Source organism: Rattus norvegicus, chromosome 3 (genome assembly GCF_036323735.1).
Source record: "Rattus norvegicus strain BN/NHsdMcwi chromosome 3, GRCr8, whole genome shotgun sequence".
In the NCBI taxonomy this organism is placed as follows: Eukaryota; Metazoa; Chordata; class Mammalia; order Rodentia; family Muridae; genus Rattus; species Rattus norvegicus.
In genome coordinates, this window is record NC_086021.1 from 66,662,663 (window position 1) to 66,679,670 (window position 17,008).

General features: G+C 39.4%; 1 protein-coding gene across 1 annotated transcript in view; it reads left to right on the forward strand.

Moving 5' to 3' along the window:
• The first annotated feature begins 270 nt into the window (after positions 1-270).
• Positions 271-17,008, forward strand: part of Psmd14 (proteasome 26S subunit, non-ATPase 14) — a 92,734-nt gene continuing 75,996 nt past the window's right edge. Inside the window, exons 1-3 of the mRNA NM_001025689.1 lie at positions 271-412; positions 8,477-8,611; positions 10,747-10,798. Coding sequence (NP_001020860.1) covers positions 10,751-10,798 — 48 coding nt within the window. The 5' untranslated portion in view covers positions 271-412; positions 8,477-8,611; positions 10,747-10,750. The remainder of the gene's footprint in view (positions 413-8,476; positions 8,612-10,746; positions 10,799-17,008) is intronic.

The window sequence follows — 17,008 nt, forward strand, 5'->3', positions numbered from 1 at the left end:
AGGCTTCAAAGGCGAAGGATAGAACCAAGGAGATTCTGAGCTCCACAACGCTGACACCTCCAAAAATTTCCAAAACAGGGAGACCTCATGGAGTAGGATTGGTCCGGTGAGAAAGTCAGGAGGGCGGAGCAGCTTTCCTGACTTCCGCCTCCCGGGGACTGGGACCAGCGCCGGCCCGCGCGTGCGCCCTGAGCTCCCCTCCCGCCCCTCAGCCGGCTTCACTCCCCGGCGGATTCCAATTGGCGGTAGAGGAAAGGAAGCCGAAGGAGAGTCGGGAACCCGGAAGTACTTCTCAGCAGAGGCCTGGGCGACTCTTTTGAATGGAATCGGGCTGATTCATCGCTGTGTCTCCGAGCCAGGTCCTTGTTGATTGTGAGGCGCTGCCCTCGCCGCCGCGTCGCCACTAGGCCAGGTAGGGTGCAGACTGCGACCTCTTTTCAGAAGGCCTCAGCCGAGCCCCGAGGCGGGCCTGGGACGTCCGGAAGCCTAACTCGCTAGGCCGCCGCAAGCCCTGGGCTTTCCTGAGTCACGTTGCCCAGCCAGGTTGCCGGTGGAGTCCGGGGCATGATGGGGAGCGCGGGCCCCTTGGTCTTTCCCCTCACCTCTGGGTCTCTCACTGGTTTAGGTCTGGATGTCATCTCCTTGCAAACGTTTCTGCATCCCCCTAGATAGGCAACCTTTAGCCTATCAACTGGCAGAACCCTGTTTATGGTCTACTTGTGTTTGTCTTTAGTTCCTCCTTCGTTGGAGAACTTACAGTTTAGGGAAGAAAAGGAGAGAGGATGGACCGAATTTCAGGAGAGTGCATGCTCGCATAATTGTTTGACTCACTGGCTTTAAAACCTTCAGAGAAGCATTACTTTCAATCCTGAATGTTTTCAGACTAAAGTTTCATTATTCCTGCTGTACCATTACTGCCGTATTGCTCCACTTGAGTACTGGTCTGTGAATTGATTCCATTTCCATTTTTGAGTAAAGTAGAAATGAGCTACCGCTGCTGTAGGTTATTGGAACTCAGTTTTCCTGTGAGTCGAGCTCAGTGTCTGTCAAAGAATTAATGCCAGCATTTCAAAGGAGTCTTAAGGAATTTTGTGACTGTTTACTTACTAATTTGGGGATCGGCTCTTACTCAGCATCTCTGCTTGGTCTAAAATTAATTATGTACACCAGACTGGCCTTAAACTTCTACAATCCTGCCTCAGTTTTCCAAGTGTTGTAGTTAAAGGCTCTTAATCCCACTTTAGCACAGAGTGGAAAAAAAAAAGTTAAAATGACAACCAAGTTCGACCTCGTGGCCGTGGTAGTTTGTAATTGGCCCCCATAGGCCCATGAGGGAGTGGTTCTGTTAGGTGTGGCTTTGCTGGAGGAAGTGGGTCACTTTGGTCTGGGTGTCCTATGCACAGAAGTGGCACACAGTCTCCTGCTGCATGTGGATCAAGCTGTAGAACTCTTCAGCACCATGTCTGCCTGAGTGCCGTCATGCTTCCCACCATGATAACGAACCTGTAGGCCAGCCCCAATGAAATGTTTTCAATAAGAGTTGCTGTGGTCATAGCATCTCTTCACAGCAATAGAAACTCCAAGACAGTGGTGAACACTTTTAATCCCACAACTCAGGAGGCAGAGGCAGGCTGATCTCTGAGTTGAAGACCAGCCGGAACTACAAAATGAGTTCTAGGCCAGTCAGGGCCATATAGTGAGATCCTGTCTCACAACAACAGCAACAAACACACACACACACACACACACACTCCCCAAACACTAGTAAAGGTTTAATATAAAAGGCCTTAAAAATTAGCGAAGAAATACAGTTCTCAGTATGGGGAGGAAAAGGTCGGGGGAAATCTGGAGGTTTGAGGCTGGCCTGGTCTGTGTAACTGATTATAGGTCAGGCAGGGACAGATGTTCTCTAACCTTGTTCTCTAACTTTGATTGAAAGTAGCCCTGGGGTTTTTTGTGGCGGTGGTTCTGCTTTTCTGTTTGTATGTTTTTGAGATGGCTTCTCCCTACACAGCCCAGACTGACCGTTGTGATCTTCCTGCCGTAGGTATGTGCATCAATACGCAGCCTAAAAGTCTGTTGCAGTGCTGCAAACTTAGTGTAAGTAAGGCAACAGGACAAGTGCTTAGGTTGAAGTTAGAAACTGGACAGATTGTCAATGAAGATAATATAATGGTGCCCGTCTTGCCATGTTGGCTCGATAAGTGGTTCGTTTTTAATGTTTGATTTTATTGCGTAGGGCTTGAGAGAGCGCTCAGTGGTAAAGAAGGTGTGCTGCCCTTGCAGAGCACCCAGGTTCTGTTCCCAGCACCCTCATCCAGTGGCTCACAGTGGCTTGTAACTTCAGCTCTGCAGATGCTCTCAGATGCCTGTGCTAATGTGTAGACACCCCCACCACACAATTAAAGGAATGCCAGTAACTCACATGAAGTGCGTAGTAGAGATGGTTAACAACAAGAGCTGAAAGTTGTCTTGACTTTGTCCAAAACAAAGTTAAATCTTGTCAAAAGAACAACTTATGATCTTTTACTTTGGTCTCCTTTATTAGATTTGGGACGTCCATCCCACCCGCTAAGACCTTTGATAATAAAGCATTGTTAGTCTAGTTAGAAAGCTAGAGTTTAACCTCAAGGACCGGAGTCATCTTTTCATACTTGCCATGTAAACCCTATACCTAGTACCTAGGTTCATTTGTGTGAAAATCGGGAACAGGAAGCAGTTGGGCCTTTTTGGTTTTCAGTGTTTCAACAGTGTTTTCGTGATGGTTCGGGTCTACCTATGAAAGCCTTACCTGAGTACACACACCAGGTCCCTTGGGATGAGTTTATTGTAGGGTTGCTGCTCTTACTGGAGAATCCATACTTTGCTTTGTGACAGTTTGGTATTCTCAGCTGCCAAAAAAAAAAAAAAAAAAAAAAAACATTTGGTTGAATGGTTTTATCAGTTTTAAGAGGGCTGTAACCGTAGTGATGGTTTCATGCGGTAATGCACAGTGGCAGTGTTGATTAGTATCTAGGATAGTCCGTCCAGGCTCTGTCTGACATTTTGGATGTATTGGGGCAACAGACTTAGCAGGGCTGTGTGTTTTGTAGGTGAACTTTAGCATCTAGCTCCAGAACAAAATATCTTCTTCTACCTAGAACAGTGGGTAGATGGTGAAGTCAGGATTCAAATCTAAGTTGATTGATCCTAGAGGCATTTTTACTTTATATTACTGTCTTTCTGTATGGTAGTACTTAGCAAATATTTTGCTTAGATGTTGTAATTAGTGACAGTGTGGTAGATAGCTATATTCCAAGACTAAATTCTTAGTCTTGTACATGGAAGTTGGAGTGGGTTTTTAATTTTTAAAATACCGGTTTCTTGATTGGTGTTTGTGGGGGAGGAGAGGGAGACAGACACGGGTGGAGACAGACAGACACAGTGGGTTGGAGGAGGAGAGAAGAGACAGTCTGACAGCCTCCAGAAGTCAGTTCAGCACTTCAACCTTTTGGGCTCTGGGGCTCAAACTAAGACACCAGGCTACTCAGCAAGCCCTTCACTTGCTTTTAAAATGTTGTAATTCCAGTACTCCCAAGACAGAAGTGGTAGGGTTGCTGCAAGAATGAGGCCAGCCCATCTATAACAAGGTCCTGGCTGGTGAGACCCTGTCCCAAAAAAACCAAAAAGTGGGAACAAAATCCTACTTAAAGAATTAGTATTTAGTATTATCTCTCGTTCTGATTGTACTGGAAAAAGTAGGAAAAAAGTTCCTGTCTTCCACAAGTCAGAAAATAGAGGAATTGAATGTAGAAATATAGTGAGATCCCAAATCTGGAGTTGTTTGAAATATTTTACTGTTAGTTTGAGAGTATTAATATTTACATAGAGGAGTGGGGAGTAAACCAGTGAAGTAGGAGACACAACGTGAAGCCTGAATGACTTAATGCTTCATGATTTTAAATGAAGTTTAGGCATTTTTGATATGTTAGTATCCCTAGGAAAAGTTGAAAGTTAGAAAAATCCAGACTAATTCCACTTTGAAAGATCTGCTTTTGTGGTAGCCATTGTTCTGTATAGTGCCTATAAATATTTGAGAACTGATTTAAAGCTAACATGAACATAATCTAAAAATAATCACATTCTGGTCAAATACTACCCTGAGAGATTAAGTGGCAAGCCATCAACCTTTAAGTAGATACTTGCTTTATACACTTTGCTAATAAGGGTTCTGAGTATTTGTGTCTATGTGATGTCATCCTGGTTATGTAAAACACTTCATATTGTGGTAAGAAATGTGTTAAGAGAAGTTATATCAGGGGTAGAGAGAGAGAGGGCTCAGTGCTTAACAGCCCTTGTTCTTTCAGAGGACTCAGGTTCAGCTCCCAGCACCCACAGGACCACACACAAATGTTTGCACAACTGTTCCAGAGGATCTGGCACCCTTTTCTGGACCTCAAGGGGCACCAGGCATTCAAGTGGTGTGCATACATGCATGCAGGCAAAATGCACAGATCAAAATAAAATATATTAGAGAAAATATCAAAGTGAATCTATTATGAGTGGGTTCTTAAATCTTCGGTTTTTTGATAGGTGGAAACTTAGTTTTGATCTAGAAACCTTTTACATTGCTTCTGTTTCTGAGAATTGAAGGTGTTCTCTTTTAGCCAGATGGTTGTGGCTCATGACTTGGGAGGCAGGCAGATCTTTGTGAGTTTGAGGCTTAGCCTGGTCAACAGAGTGAGATCCAGGACAGCCAGGACTACACAGTGAAACCTTGTCTCTAACCCCACCCCCCCAAAAAAAACACTCTCCAAAACAATAACAGCAAAACCCTCACATCTCTTTTATGTTACTGTGTACAGTTTAACTTGTGAACATTTTTGCTAAATTCTGAACATATATGTCCCTGTCTCTGATATGATAGATTTATTTTTGTGAGTGTACCTGGTGTTCTGAGGCCCTCTAAGTGGTGACTATTCTAAGATGGTGAGTGCTGATTATAGAGGTAGCATCCATTGTTTGTTTTATGCCTGTGGTTATGTTAAATGTGCATTGTGGTTTTTCTATGTGCATTGATTTCTTCTAAACAGCTGTGTGAAACAGACGTTCTCTTATTCTTTGTGGATGAGAAAGTTGAGGAGAGGTAATTGAGTGAAGAGTGAGTGTTAGAGGCAGTGCTGCCTTCCTGGCTCTTGCTGCAGGATGACAGCATCGACCCCCATATGCTAAGGAAAGTAGTTGTCATCATTTATCCCTAGCCCCTGGGCTGTTTTTGTTTTTTGCACCTTTAATAACTATATGAAATAAAGATTGTGAAAATTAAATTTGAGATGTGAGTTGTATGTGTAGCATATTCTGTATTTTTCTGATTTTGAGAGTATAGGTAACTCAGATGAAGCAACGTCCTTTGAGTGTAGCTAACTGCTCACTATTCCATGCATGAACCTGGAATATATGTCTCTTGTGAAGGTGAATTCTGTATTTTAAATACCTCAATAGGAACTGGAGTTCAGTAATAGAATGCTTACCTAGCATGGACAGAGTTCTAGGTTCAATGGGTTCAATCCTCAAGACTGCCAAAAAATCCTGAAATACAGGTACACTTGTAGTAGACTCTGGTTTTTTTTGTTTTGTTGTGTTGTGTTGTGTGCGTGTGTGTGTGTGTGCGTGTGTGTGTGCGTGTGTGTGTGTGCGTGTGTGCGTGCGCGCGTGTGTGTGTCTTGGGGTGGGGTGTGGTATAAAATAGACCTGGTAAAATGTATCATTTTAACTTTTTGGTATGTAGTTCTGAAGTGTTTGAAGTGTTTAGTATATTTGCTTTGTTGAATCACCGTATTATTACCAACCATTTCTAGAGCTTTTCATCTTCCCACTTGTAAAACTTTGAAGAATATGATAGCTCATAATTTTGTTGAGTGGAGGAGGGCCATTATATTTGCCTCAGTTGTAAAACATTTTATTTTTAGATGTATAAATACCCATTAGAATCGACAAATTGGATTACATGAAATCAAAAAGCTTTTATATAGGGGAAGAAAAAAAACCCAAAACTTAACAGAGTGAACAGACAGCCTGCAGAATTAGAGAAAAATCTTTGCCAGCTATACTTCAGACAGAGTGGTTAATATCTAGAATACATAAATTAAATATCAAAAATTTAAAACCACACCTCCCCACACAAATGATGTACACACACATAAATAAGAAAAAGCTGCCATTCAACAAATGGGCTAATGAGTCGAACAAAGTGTTTCTTAAAAGAAGAAACCCAAATGGTCAATAGCTATTTTTAAAAATTGCAATCACTTTAGCCACCAGAGAAACAACAAAGTATAGCTACTCTAAACGAATGACTAGCATAATGACCGCACACACTGATGAGAAGTCCAAACTGGTGCAACCAGTTCAATTGTCTACATTTCATCTAGCAGGTCATTATATTTTTTACTTATAATGACTCACATGATGTCTCTGTTGCTGTTATAAAAGCACCCTGACAAAAGCAACTTATGGGAGAAATGAATTACTGTTGTCTTACAAATCTAGTCAGTTGTCTGTCGTCATTTTGGAGAAGTCAGCATAGGAATTTGAAGCAGGTAGACCCTTTACGTCCACAGTTAGTAACAGAGTAAGGAGTGAGGGTATGCCTAGTACTCAGTTTTCTCTATTCTTGCACAGTCTAGGGTCCCAAACCAGGTAATGGTATCACCAATTTCTGGCTGTGTCTTTCCATATAAATAAAGGCAATCAAGACAGTCCCCCCACAGGCTAACCTGATGTAGACAATCTCTTATTCAAACTCTTCTCAAGTGATTCTAGGCTGTGTCAGCTAGGAAGTTAAAACCAGTACACATGTTACCTTTTAGACCTGACTTCCTACTACTTCATCCCTTCCTCTCACCCTTTCTCCCTCCCATCCTTCCTTCTTTCCTTCCTTCTTGTGCTAGGGATTGAACTGAGATCTTTTTATACACCTAGGCAAGCACTCTGGCTGGGCTACATTTCCAGCCTTTACATACTATTTCCTGTTTTCAGGGTCAGCCAAATGGTAACATACATGTGTCATAACTATGTTCCTTTTTATAGCCACATTCTATTGTATGTATATATGATGGAATTTGTTTATTCATCATGTGATGGGCATTTGGACTATTTCCATATTTTGAGTATTGTGAATCCCACCACTACACACATGCATGTATGTGTCTTGCATTAAAGACATGTCTTAAATATTTTGTAGCATATTTCAAAGAATGGATTTGGTGAACCATATAGTTAGTAATTCTGTGTTTAAATTTTTCAACAACTGCCAAATTGTTTCCAGAACTCCTTGGTTCATAAGTTCAATAAGTAAGGATATTGTTGTCTCAAGATGCATAGTCTTAGATTATCTTTATAGAAATGCTTCTCAATTGAGAATGATTTTGCCCTCCAAGGGACATTTAGCAATATTTGGAGAAATTTTTTATTGTCACAAGTTAGTTATTTCTGCTAACATATAATGTATAGAGGTCAAAGATAGTGCTAAACACTCTGTTATACACTGGTCAGCCCCCGCATGGTTCTGAATGTCAGCAATGCCAGACTTAATATTTCTGATCCAGGGCCTGAAATTTACTCTTATCAGAGACAAAGTTGTTTGCCACTTTGCATTCACTTGTGATCTGCAAATAAAATGAAACTCCTTTCCCTCAGTGTTTATCCCTTTGCGATTATGGGTGGAAAATCTAAAGTTCTAAATTCTGAAGTGTGTTCAGAGAGGGAAGGAGAAAAGTAGAGAGAGTAATAGTGTTTTGTTGTGGTTTTTGACAGAATTTCACTATGTTAGAGTGACTTCAAACTCAGGGTGTCCAGCATCTTTTTGAAAAATAATGCTTTGGGCAACACAGTAGTAATTAAAGGATGAGAGTGTTGATATAACACTATCATTTTGTACATTTTATACAACTCTTAGCATCTTGCATGTTATTATCTTCAGTATATTTGTAAATAATTAAGTGATGAACTAATTGTGGGGATCATAGTGGTCAAGTTTTCTAGATAAAAGAAAAATAACACTAGTAGGGTCCTGTATGCATAAGTATAGAAATTTGCATTGAACCTATACTATTATATAATAATTTGATTTTTTTTAAAAAATATAAGTAAATATTATTCTTAAGAGACCTCAAGGAGTAATGAGAGTTATAAAATGTTAGTCTTCAAAGTCAGTAGAGAAAGCACAATTCTTAATCACAGTGTAGCAGAGTAATCTTGATGCATAACATGTGCTTGGGTGATAAATAAGTCTATGCTTTCAAGAGATAATTATTAAAACTTGGTTTAGAGCTGATGATGTAAGAGTGTGTGCCTGGCATGGGTGCTACCCTGAGTCCAGTCTTCAGCATTGGGGGAATGGTGACTTCTATTTCATTTGCAGGATTTTGCTGCTTTTTTGGGGGGAGTAATATAGTGCTCTCAATTCTCAAAATAATTAAATACCTTTCTTTTTTAGGGAGAGAGAGAGAAAAAAAAAACTGCTTGTGGAAAATTGTATCTGCCAGAATTAGCAAGAATTGGAGTTAATAAGAAATTTGTCAAATTCAACAAATTGAAGCTTAACTCCATAAGAATTGCAGTTACTGAACAGGTGAGGTTTAAGAATGTATTTTATTCTTAACTGTTGTTTTAGGATATGGTAGATACTATGTAAATGTATCATTTTTTAACAGGCATCAAATTATGAATATGTGTGATAACCAGATTTTACAAAGTTGGGTGATTTGGAATATTTATCAATATATTTCATTTCCAAATGTTAGTATTTTTATAAAATGTGTTCATCTTAAGTGTTTTAATTTGTTAAATATCTTTTCCTGTTTGCTCAGACATCTAATTTTGTGAAAAACACAAATTTGACCTGCCAGATTTTCTTTCCCTCTGCTCCCCACATCGCTCATGTATATTCACAGCATCTGGAGTCTGAGTGATGTCAGCAGAGACAGCACAGGGAAAGTAGATAAACTAACACAGCTGGGAGTCGACTTTGGCCTAGAATGAATGTATGGATATATACATATATGTATGTGTATTCCGAAGTGTATGTTGTCACCTCCATTGATTCTTTAGTTTTGTGAACTTGAAACGGTCCAAAAGAATTTTTCTTCTTTAGAAATATTTTAGAGAAAACAATCTTAAATTAAACAATTTTAAATTAAACAATTAAACAATTTTAAAATAATTTTAAATTAAACAATTTTAAAATACACGGGGTTATCTTAAAAGATTTGTATTGAGTGACTGAGTTGAGGAACTTGATGGATATGTTATTTGTAATTATAATTAGGCAGTTAAGTATGGTTGTGAAGATTAGATTTTGTCTCAAACACCAAATTTTCTTGCCTTTTCATTTGTACAGATGAATTCATCTGTTGTGAATCTCATAAACATGTTTTGTGAAAGAAAAAGACCACCCCCCCCAATAATCAATGATTCTGTTTTTATTCAATTTGAAAGCAGCAGAACTATTTTGTACTGTTAGAAGCCAGAATCCCACCTGCCCGGAGGGTAGAGCCTGGAAGGGGGCTCGAGAGGTCTTTCATGTGGTTTCTTGATATAGGTGAAGGGTACATCAACCACTGTGCTGTCCATGTCTTTATCATTTGTGTGCCTTTCTGTATGCAGACTTGAATAAAGTTTGTCACCAATTGATTGAGCAAACATCATTGCACAGAATTGTAGCGATGGAGTAAGTTACTGAGCTTCAGTCTGCAGCCTTTCCAATTGAACAAAATTCCTAATCTCTTAGCAGTTAGTTTAGATTATAATTTGTGATGATCTAAATTATACATTTAGGAAGAAGACAAATTTTAAGGCTCAGTATTAGTTTTAAAGTTAAAAATGCTTTGTTTTCATTTTTATATGCTTAGTTACACTGCTATTCATGTGACTAATTTGACTCCTTGTTCTGAGGCCATGCAAGTACAACTGCCATTTCTTTGTGGTATTTCTTTTGTGAGCATCTCATGCTTACGAGCATCTTCTCTGGTTATTCCAGATGCTGAAGATAAACTGATATCTCAAAGTTGTAGTCATTAACTCTGAAATTAGGATTGAGAATAGCGCTGTGAAGGGATGTGTCTCTCTATAAAATCTGATAGAAGTGTATCCATTGTGGTCCTTAGAACACTATCTTAATGCATTTTATGTTTATAGTATTTTCTTTTAATATAATGAATTCATTTTTAAAAAGCCTTTGATGCTAATTCAGAGATCTGTAATCTACTTACAATGTCTTTCACATGTAGTTTTGATGATAACTGACAAGCTGTAAGTTAATTAGCACAGCACTTACTAATGAGGATGTTAAAATTTAATTTAAAAGTGTAGATTTTTATTTGTACACTCTGAACAAATTGAAGGAAATTCAATCATACATATGATAAGCATTCTAGGCACTTTCCCCCCATCCAGGTGCTTTATTAGATAACAATAAGAAAATATAATTAACTTAAGGATAGCAAAGTTTTGAAAGTATGCTAAGATTGCTTGTCTTTAAAACTCTGGATAACCCAAAACCAAAGCAGTAAAATAAGGTCTGTTAATTAGCATGGAAGACAGCTTCTTGAATTAATATGTGGTGTTAATTAACAGGAAGTCTGATGTTGTGTTGTAATTACCACCAATATTTTTGACATACTGAGTGACTGAAGGTGAATTATATAGATAGCAATTGAGTAAACACTTTTGTGCTGAGGAACGTTTTCCTTTGTTTCTGTTTTCTAGAAATATGGACAGACTTCTTAGACTTGGAGGAGGTATGCCTGGACTGGGCCAGGTTAGTATGCAGACACTTTCTTAGTGTGTAAGCAACAATCTTTTATGTAGTTATCTTAGAAAAAGAACCAACATATCACCTCATGGTAAGAGGAACACCTTATTGGTGGTTACTAAAGCACTACATGAAGTAACATTGGAAAGATTTTTATCCTTTTCTCCTAGGAATAAGAATTTCTAGATGTTGTTTGGTTTAAAATGTTGAGATATGTAAACTTAAAAGCTGCCTTTTCCAAAAACCCTCACAACAACAACAGCAGCAACAACAACAACAACATCAAGAAAAAAAGAAAAGAGAGAGAACTTAAAACATGATATTCTTGAGTTTATAATGTAAACTTTTTATGTTATACATGGAAATATGGCATACTTTTTTTTTTGTAGATTCTGAAAACAACTTGTATGTATTCTTAACTCAAAATTTCTGCTAGTAATTATTGTGCATGGATGAATTGATAGTGGCTATTTTTTTCCTTTTAAGTTTGATATTTTTATGGTTTCTTTTATACTGTTAATTAACTATTCAATGATTTCTCAGTTGTATTAGTATTACTTATTTTGCTCGTTATTACTGGGCATTTGATTTCTAGGTAGATAGGTCAGAAGGCCATCTGTTTGCTTTCAGCTAAGGAATCTCCTTTTTGTTGTGCTGAGGATCAAAGCCCAGGCCTCACACATGCTAAGAAAGGGCTCCGCTGTGCTCACCACACCTATTGCTTTGTCTCTAAGTTTTGGTTATATTTCTGCTTATCCTTTTCCTTAATTAATAGAAGGGGTTATTAGGCACCATTCTCTCTCTGCAACTTTAGTCTCTTACTTACCAGCTTTCCTTGGTTTCTATATTATTACTCCCAGAATTTTGTCTTCCTTCATTCAAATTAAGGTGTATTTAGAGGAAGAAATACAGTTTTGAGACTTAATGGTTTGTGTGTGTGCATGCCTGCCTGCCTGCCTGCCTGTGTGTGTTTTAAAAGCACACCTACAAGAATCTTGACTAGGCCTGTCATGGTTTGTCACTGAGAATTCCTTTTAGAAAGGTGCCATCTTTTCGTGATTCTCTACCGTGTGCTGCAGCAGACTTATTTTTCATTTTTGTTAGCTTCGAACATTTCTCATGCTTATTGTTAGCCAGTTTCATCATGGCACTTCATTTTTTTGGATGATGTATTTCATTCTCTGTCATGGAGATGCTACAAATTTATGTGCAAGTTATTAAGTCATTGCCTTAGCAAAATTCTTAACTGAAGTTGAATCATATCTGCATACCAAATTAGCTTTCCTTAATTATTAGATATATTATTTATTCATCTTGTAAATCTGTTCTGAAAATTACTGCACATGAAATAATGGCCACAGACTGAGATACACTGTTTCACAGAGACCTTTGTATGTCTTTGGAAAATATGGGAAATCCAGTGTTTATCCACTAATCTCTGTTTCTGATTTTATTAGCTAGCCTCGGGGAGCTTAGTTTGGGTGTTTGTTAGAACTTTAATATGACCTACTATTCCATATATTTTTCTCTCCAGTTAGATGGAAAACTCTCAGAAGAGTAATGTGTAGAGTTCGTTTTTTGCCCCCCCCCCCATTTTGTGCTAGTACACTGTTGCTGTCTTCAACACACCAGAAGAGAACATTGAATCCCATTACAGATGGTTGTGAACCTCCATGTGGTGGTGGGAATTGAACTCAGGACCTCTGGAAGTGCAGTCAGTGCTCTTAACCACTGAGCCATCTCTCCAACCGTTGTGGTCTCTTTTTAAAAATACTAGATGATCAATTCTTTTGTTTCTCTTTTAAATTTTACTTTTGCAATTCAGTTTGTTCACCAGCTAGGAAGCTCCATGTGCTTCAGAATAGCAAGGGTCTTAATTCAGATTTCATTACCTGGGCTGCTTGATTCTGCCATTGACCAAAACTGAGCCAAATCTCCAGCCTTTTTTCCTTTCTCAAAATTGGTCAATCCAGTATTCCCATATTTAAGTTATGTAGTTGATCTTGTTTGGTGTTTAAGTGGCTAGGTGATGCCATCTAAGAGTCATTAAAGAACTACTTACTATCAGCGATCACCGTCTTTTGGAAAGTCCAAGATTTTTGAGGCTTTTTGCTGAGAAATCAAAGAGCAAATTATATAACCAGGATATGTTTTCATACTTAGTCTGATTATTTGTATGGTAATAATTCAGTCTTCCATTTGAATGTTGTTGTCTTTGTATTTAATGCTAGTTGTTTGCTTTCCCGAGGCTAATCTTACATATTATCAGAGGATCCAACCTCTTGTAAGCTCTCTTACCTCCACTGACTCTTCTCTGTTGGTGAGGTTGTTAATGTGTATATTGCATTTTGTAACATGTGTACTATATGCATGTGTGTAGGCGTGCACACTTGAAGTCAGTAACAAGTATCTTCTGCTGCACTATTTTCTTATATATATGTATATGTCTTTTTCTTTTGATAGTTGTATGTATGTATTCTAGTTACTCTCATTCCTTCACATTCATGTCTTCATGTTTTGTTTGTGAACAACTGAGTTTAACCAGGTGCCATCTGTGTGACCATTGGATCAAACTATGGTTGGAACCTAATGGGTTCACCTGTGGGAACAGAAGTGAAGCCAATGACTGGTAAATTCTGCCATTGAATTCACTGACATCCAGTGATTCATCAGGGCCTGTTAGGACTCCCTCTCTGACCTGTGCTTGATGTGCTGAGAGTGGCGGCCTCATGCAGACCCAGTACAGGCAGCTCTAACTGCGGTGATATCGTGATTACAATGGTTGTGTTGTGTCCAGAATATAGTATTCTGCAGCCCATCTCTATCTTCCAGCTCATGGATTCTTTCTATCCTCTCTTCTGCTATGTTTTCTGAGCCTTAAATGGGTTGGTGTAGATATCCTGCCATAAGCAGCCATTTGTCTTGGTGTTCACTGTAGTTCATTGTAAAGGAAACTTACCTGGGGTAACCTTTTTTTGGGGGGGTTGGGGGTCTGGTAGAGAGAGTTTGGTGTCAAATTCTATTTAGAAAAACTTGTTTTGAAGGTTTATTTTTATTTTTATTTTGTATGTGTGGGTGGCTTGTCTGCAGGAATGTCTGTGAACCACGGCTGTGTAGTGCTTTTGGAGGCCAGAAGAGGTTATCTGCTGTGCAGTTGCTGGGAACCAAACCAGCCTGCTGTGCAAGAAAAACAACTGCTGAGTCACTCCCCAGTGTGAGAAGGGTCTTCTCACTGAGCTGCTAGCTCATTGGCTTTTAGGCTAGCAGGCAAGCAAGCCCTCAGTGCCCCTGTCTGTCTTCCCAGTGGTAGGTTATGGGCATGTGCTCCCATCTCAGGGTTTGTACATGTGTGTTGGAGAACTGAACTCAAAGCCTTATTGTTTGTGCAGCAAGCACTTTACCTACTGAGCCATTCTCTCAGCCTCAGGGACTGTATTTAGAAAACAAACTCCAGGGCAGCTTGCTTGTGAGTTTCCTCTATTTGTTTCTAGATTTTCTGAAATAACAACTTAGGCTCATACTTGATATTTCACTAACTATTCACTCTCATAATAGTGTATTCTAAGTACTTTACAATTACTGAGCTGAATTACTCAAGTTACTGAGTCTATTGGCCAACCTACAGTCCCCTTCCCCAAATGAATCAAGGTTCCCACAAGTGCTAGACAAGTATTCTTTCCCCTGTCTTTTAATTGAAAAATGTTTTTTCATGAAGTGTATTTTGATTGTTTTCCCCCTCTCAGTCCCTCCCAGATTTTCCCTAACTCCCTACCCACCCAACTTTATATTCCTTTTCAAGAATAAAGAACAGAATCATACATAGAAAACATGCATGTGCCGCGCGCGCGCACGTGCACACACACACACACACACACACACACACACACACACACACGCACACACACACACCCCATAATAATACCATTGAGGTTTTGTTGTTGCTGCTGGCTACTCCTGGATGTAGGGCATACGCTGAAGTGAGGAAGTGAGTCCCAGTGACACTTTGCTGGGCAAAAATGATTTTCCTTTTGCCAGTGGGTATCAACTGCATATAACTTCTTGGGACCCAGAGTTTACATCCCCCTCTTGGTGGTGGAACCTCCTTTGGCTTGACCTTTTGTGGGTTTTGGACGCTGGCGCAGTCTGAGTTGATGTGTGCATCAGTCCTGCTATGTCTGGAAGACCCTGTGTTTCCTTGGAATCATCCATCACCTCTGGCTCTTATAGTTTTTCTGTCTCCTTTTCCTCATAGCTCCCTGATCCTTGAGGGCTTTGATGAAGACATACTATTTAGGACATAGTGCTTCAAAGCACGTTCTATAGAGTAACCAGGTGTGGGGTTTGTGTTAATTCTTACTTACTACAGGAAGCTTTTCTGATGTGGGTCGAGTGGTGCTTTGATCTGTGGGTGTAGCCATATGTCATTAGGAGTTCATTTTATTGCTATACTATTCTAGAAGAATAATAGTATTAGGTTTTCCCCTAGACTCATGACCTGTCTGATCTCAGGTTCTTGATCACTTAGGCAGTGGTAGGTGAGTTCTATCTAAGGAAGTGGTCCTTGAGTCTAAGCAATAAGCGATGGGTTAGTCCTGTAACATTTGTGCTGCTATTACACTAGTATACTTTGCAGGACAGTCATTCTTATAGACATGAGTTAGTACATGAGTGAGATTGACAATTACTCTTCTCACCCAGTAGCATGCAGAATACCTTCTAGTGTCATCAGTGCTAGCCAATGGGGGTGAAACTTCTAGTTAGGGACCAAGTTCTCTGACTTTGATGATGTAAATATAAGTGTTGTCTTTAGCAGTAGGACCTTACCTCCAAGTTGTAGAGATCAACCAGTAGCCTTGGCAATAGCCTGTGATGTTTGGCCCCTTTGGTCAGTGAATCAAGATGTAACCCATTCCTGGCATTGCAGGATTTACTAGATTGCATAAGCTATCTAGTTGGGACATCATCTCCCTGACTAGTTGTTGACTCCATTCTACATTTAGATTCCCCACCCCACCCCCCCTCTACCCCCGCCCCGTGTGTGTGTGTGTGTGTGTGTGTGTGTGTGTGTGTGTGTGTGTGCGTGTGTGTGAAAACCTCAGTAGTAGTAAGTTTTCCTATGGTGTTACAGGTGGCCTTTAGTGTTAGTTGCCCCTTCCCAATATCACCTTTTTTCACCATATTCCCCTTGTTTAGTCCTCCTATCCTAGTTTCTCTGTTGTCTTGCCATAACAATATATTATTCTGTTTCCCTTTCTTTGAGAGATGCTGTCCTACCGTCTAGTCCTTTACTGTATACCTAATCTCTCTGGTTTTTGGATTATAATACAAATATTGAAAGCTAAGAAAGGTTTTCTATGGAGTAAACTTGTAATATTGCCTCTCCTAGGTCTGGGTTACCTCACTCAGGATGATGGTTTCTAGCTCCATCCATTTACCTGCAGATTGTGTAAATAATTATATTTTCATTATCTATTCATCAGTTGCTGAACATCTATGCTATTTCTAGTTTCTGGCTATTATTAACAGAGCGGCACTAAACATGGATGAGCAGGTGTCTCTGTGGTAGGATGTGGAGTCCTTTGGGTATATGCCAAGAGTGGGATAGCTGGATCTTGAGGTAGATTGATTCCCACCTTCCTGAGGAGCCACCACCCTGATTTCCATAGTAGCCACACAAGTTTATGCTCCCATCAGCAGTGAATAAGTGCTGTCATTTATTTATTGGTCTTTGCCATTCTGACTGGGGTTAGATGAAATGTCAAAGTATTTATAATTTGCATTTCACTGATGGCTAAGGATGTTGAACATTTTAAAAGTGTTTCTCAGCCATTGTGTTTCATTGTTTGAGAATTCTCAGTTCTGTATTTTATTGAGTTATTTGTTTTCATGGTATTCAGTTTTCTTTGTTTATTCCAGATGCTAACCCTCTTTCAGATATATAGTTGATAAAGGTCTTTTCCATTCTGTAGGCTGCCGCTTTGCCTGGATATTGGTGTCTTTGGTGTAAACAAGCTTTGTAGCTTCATGAGGTCCATTCATTAATTGTTGTTCTTAGTGCCTGTGCTATTAGTTTCCTCTTTTCCTTTGGCAGTGAGTTCAAGACTGTTCTCCACTTCTCTTCTAAAAGTATCAGTTTCAGGGTAACTGGTCTTATGTTGCAGTCCTTTGATCCATTTGGAGTTGAGTTGTGTAGGGTGATAGATATGGATCTATTTT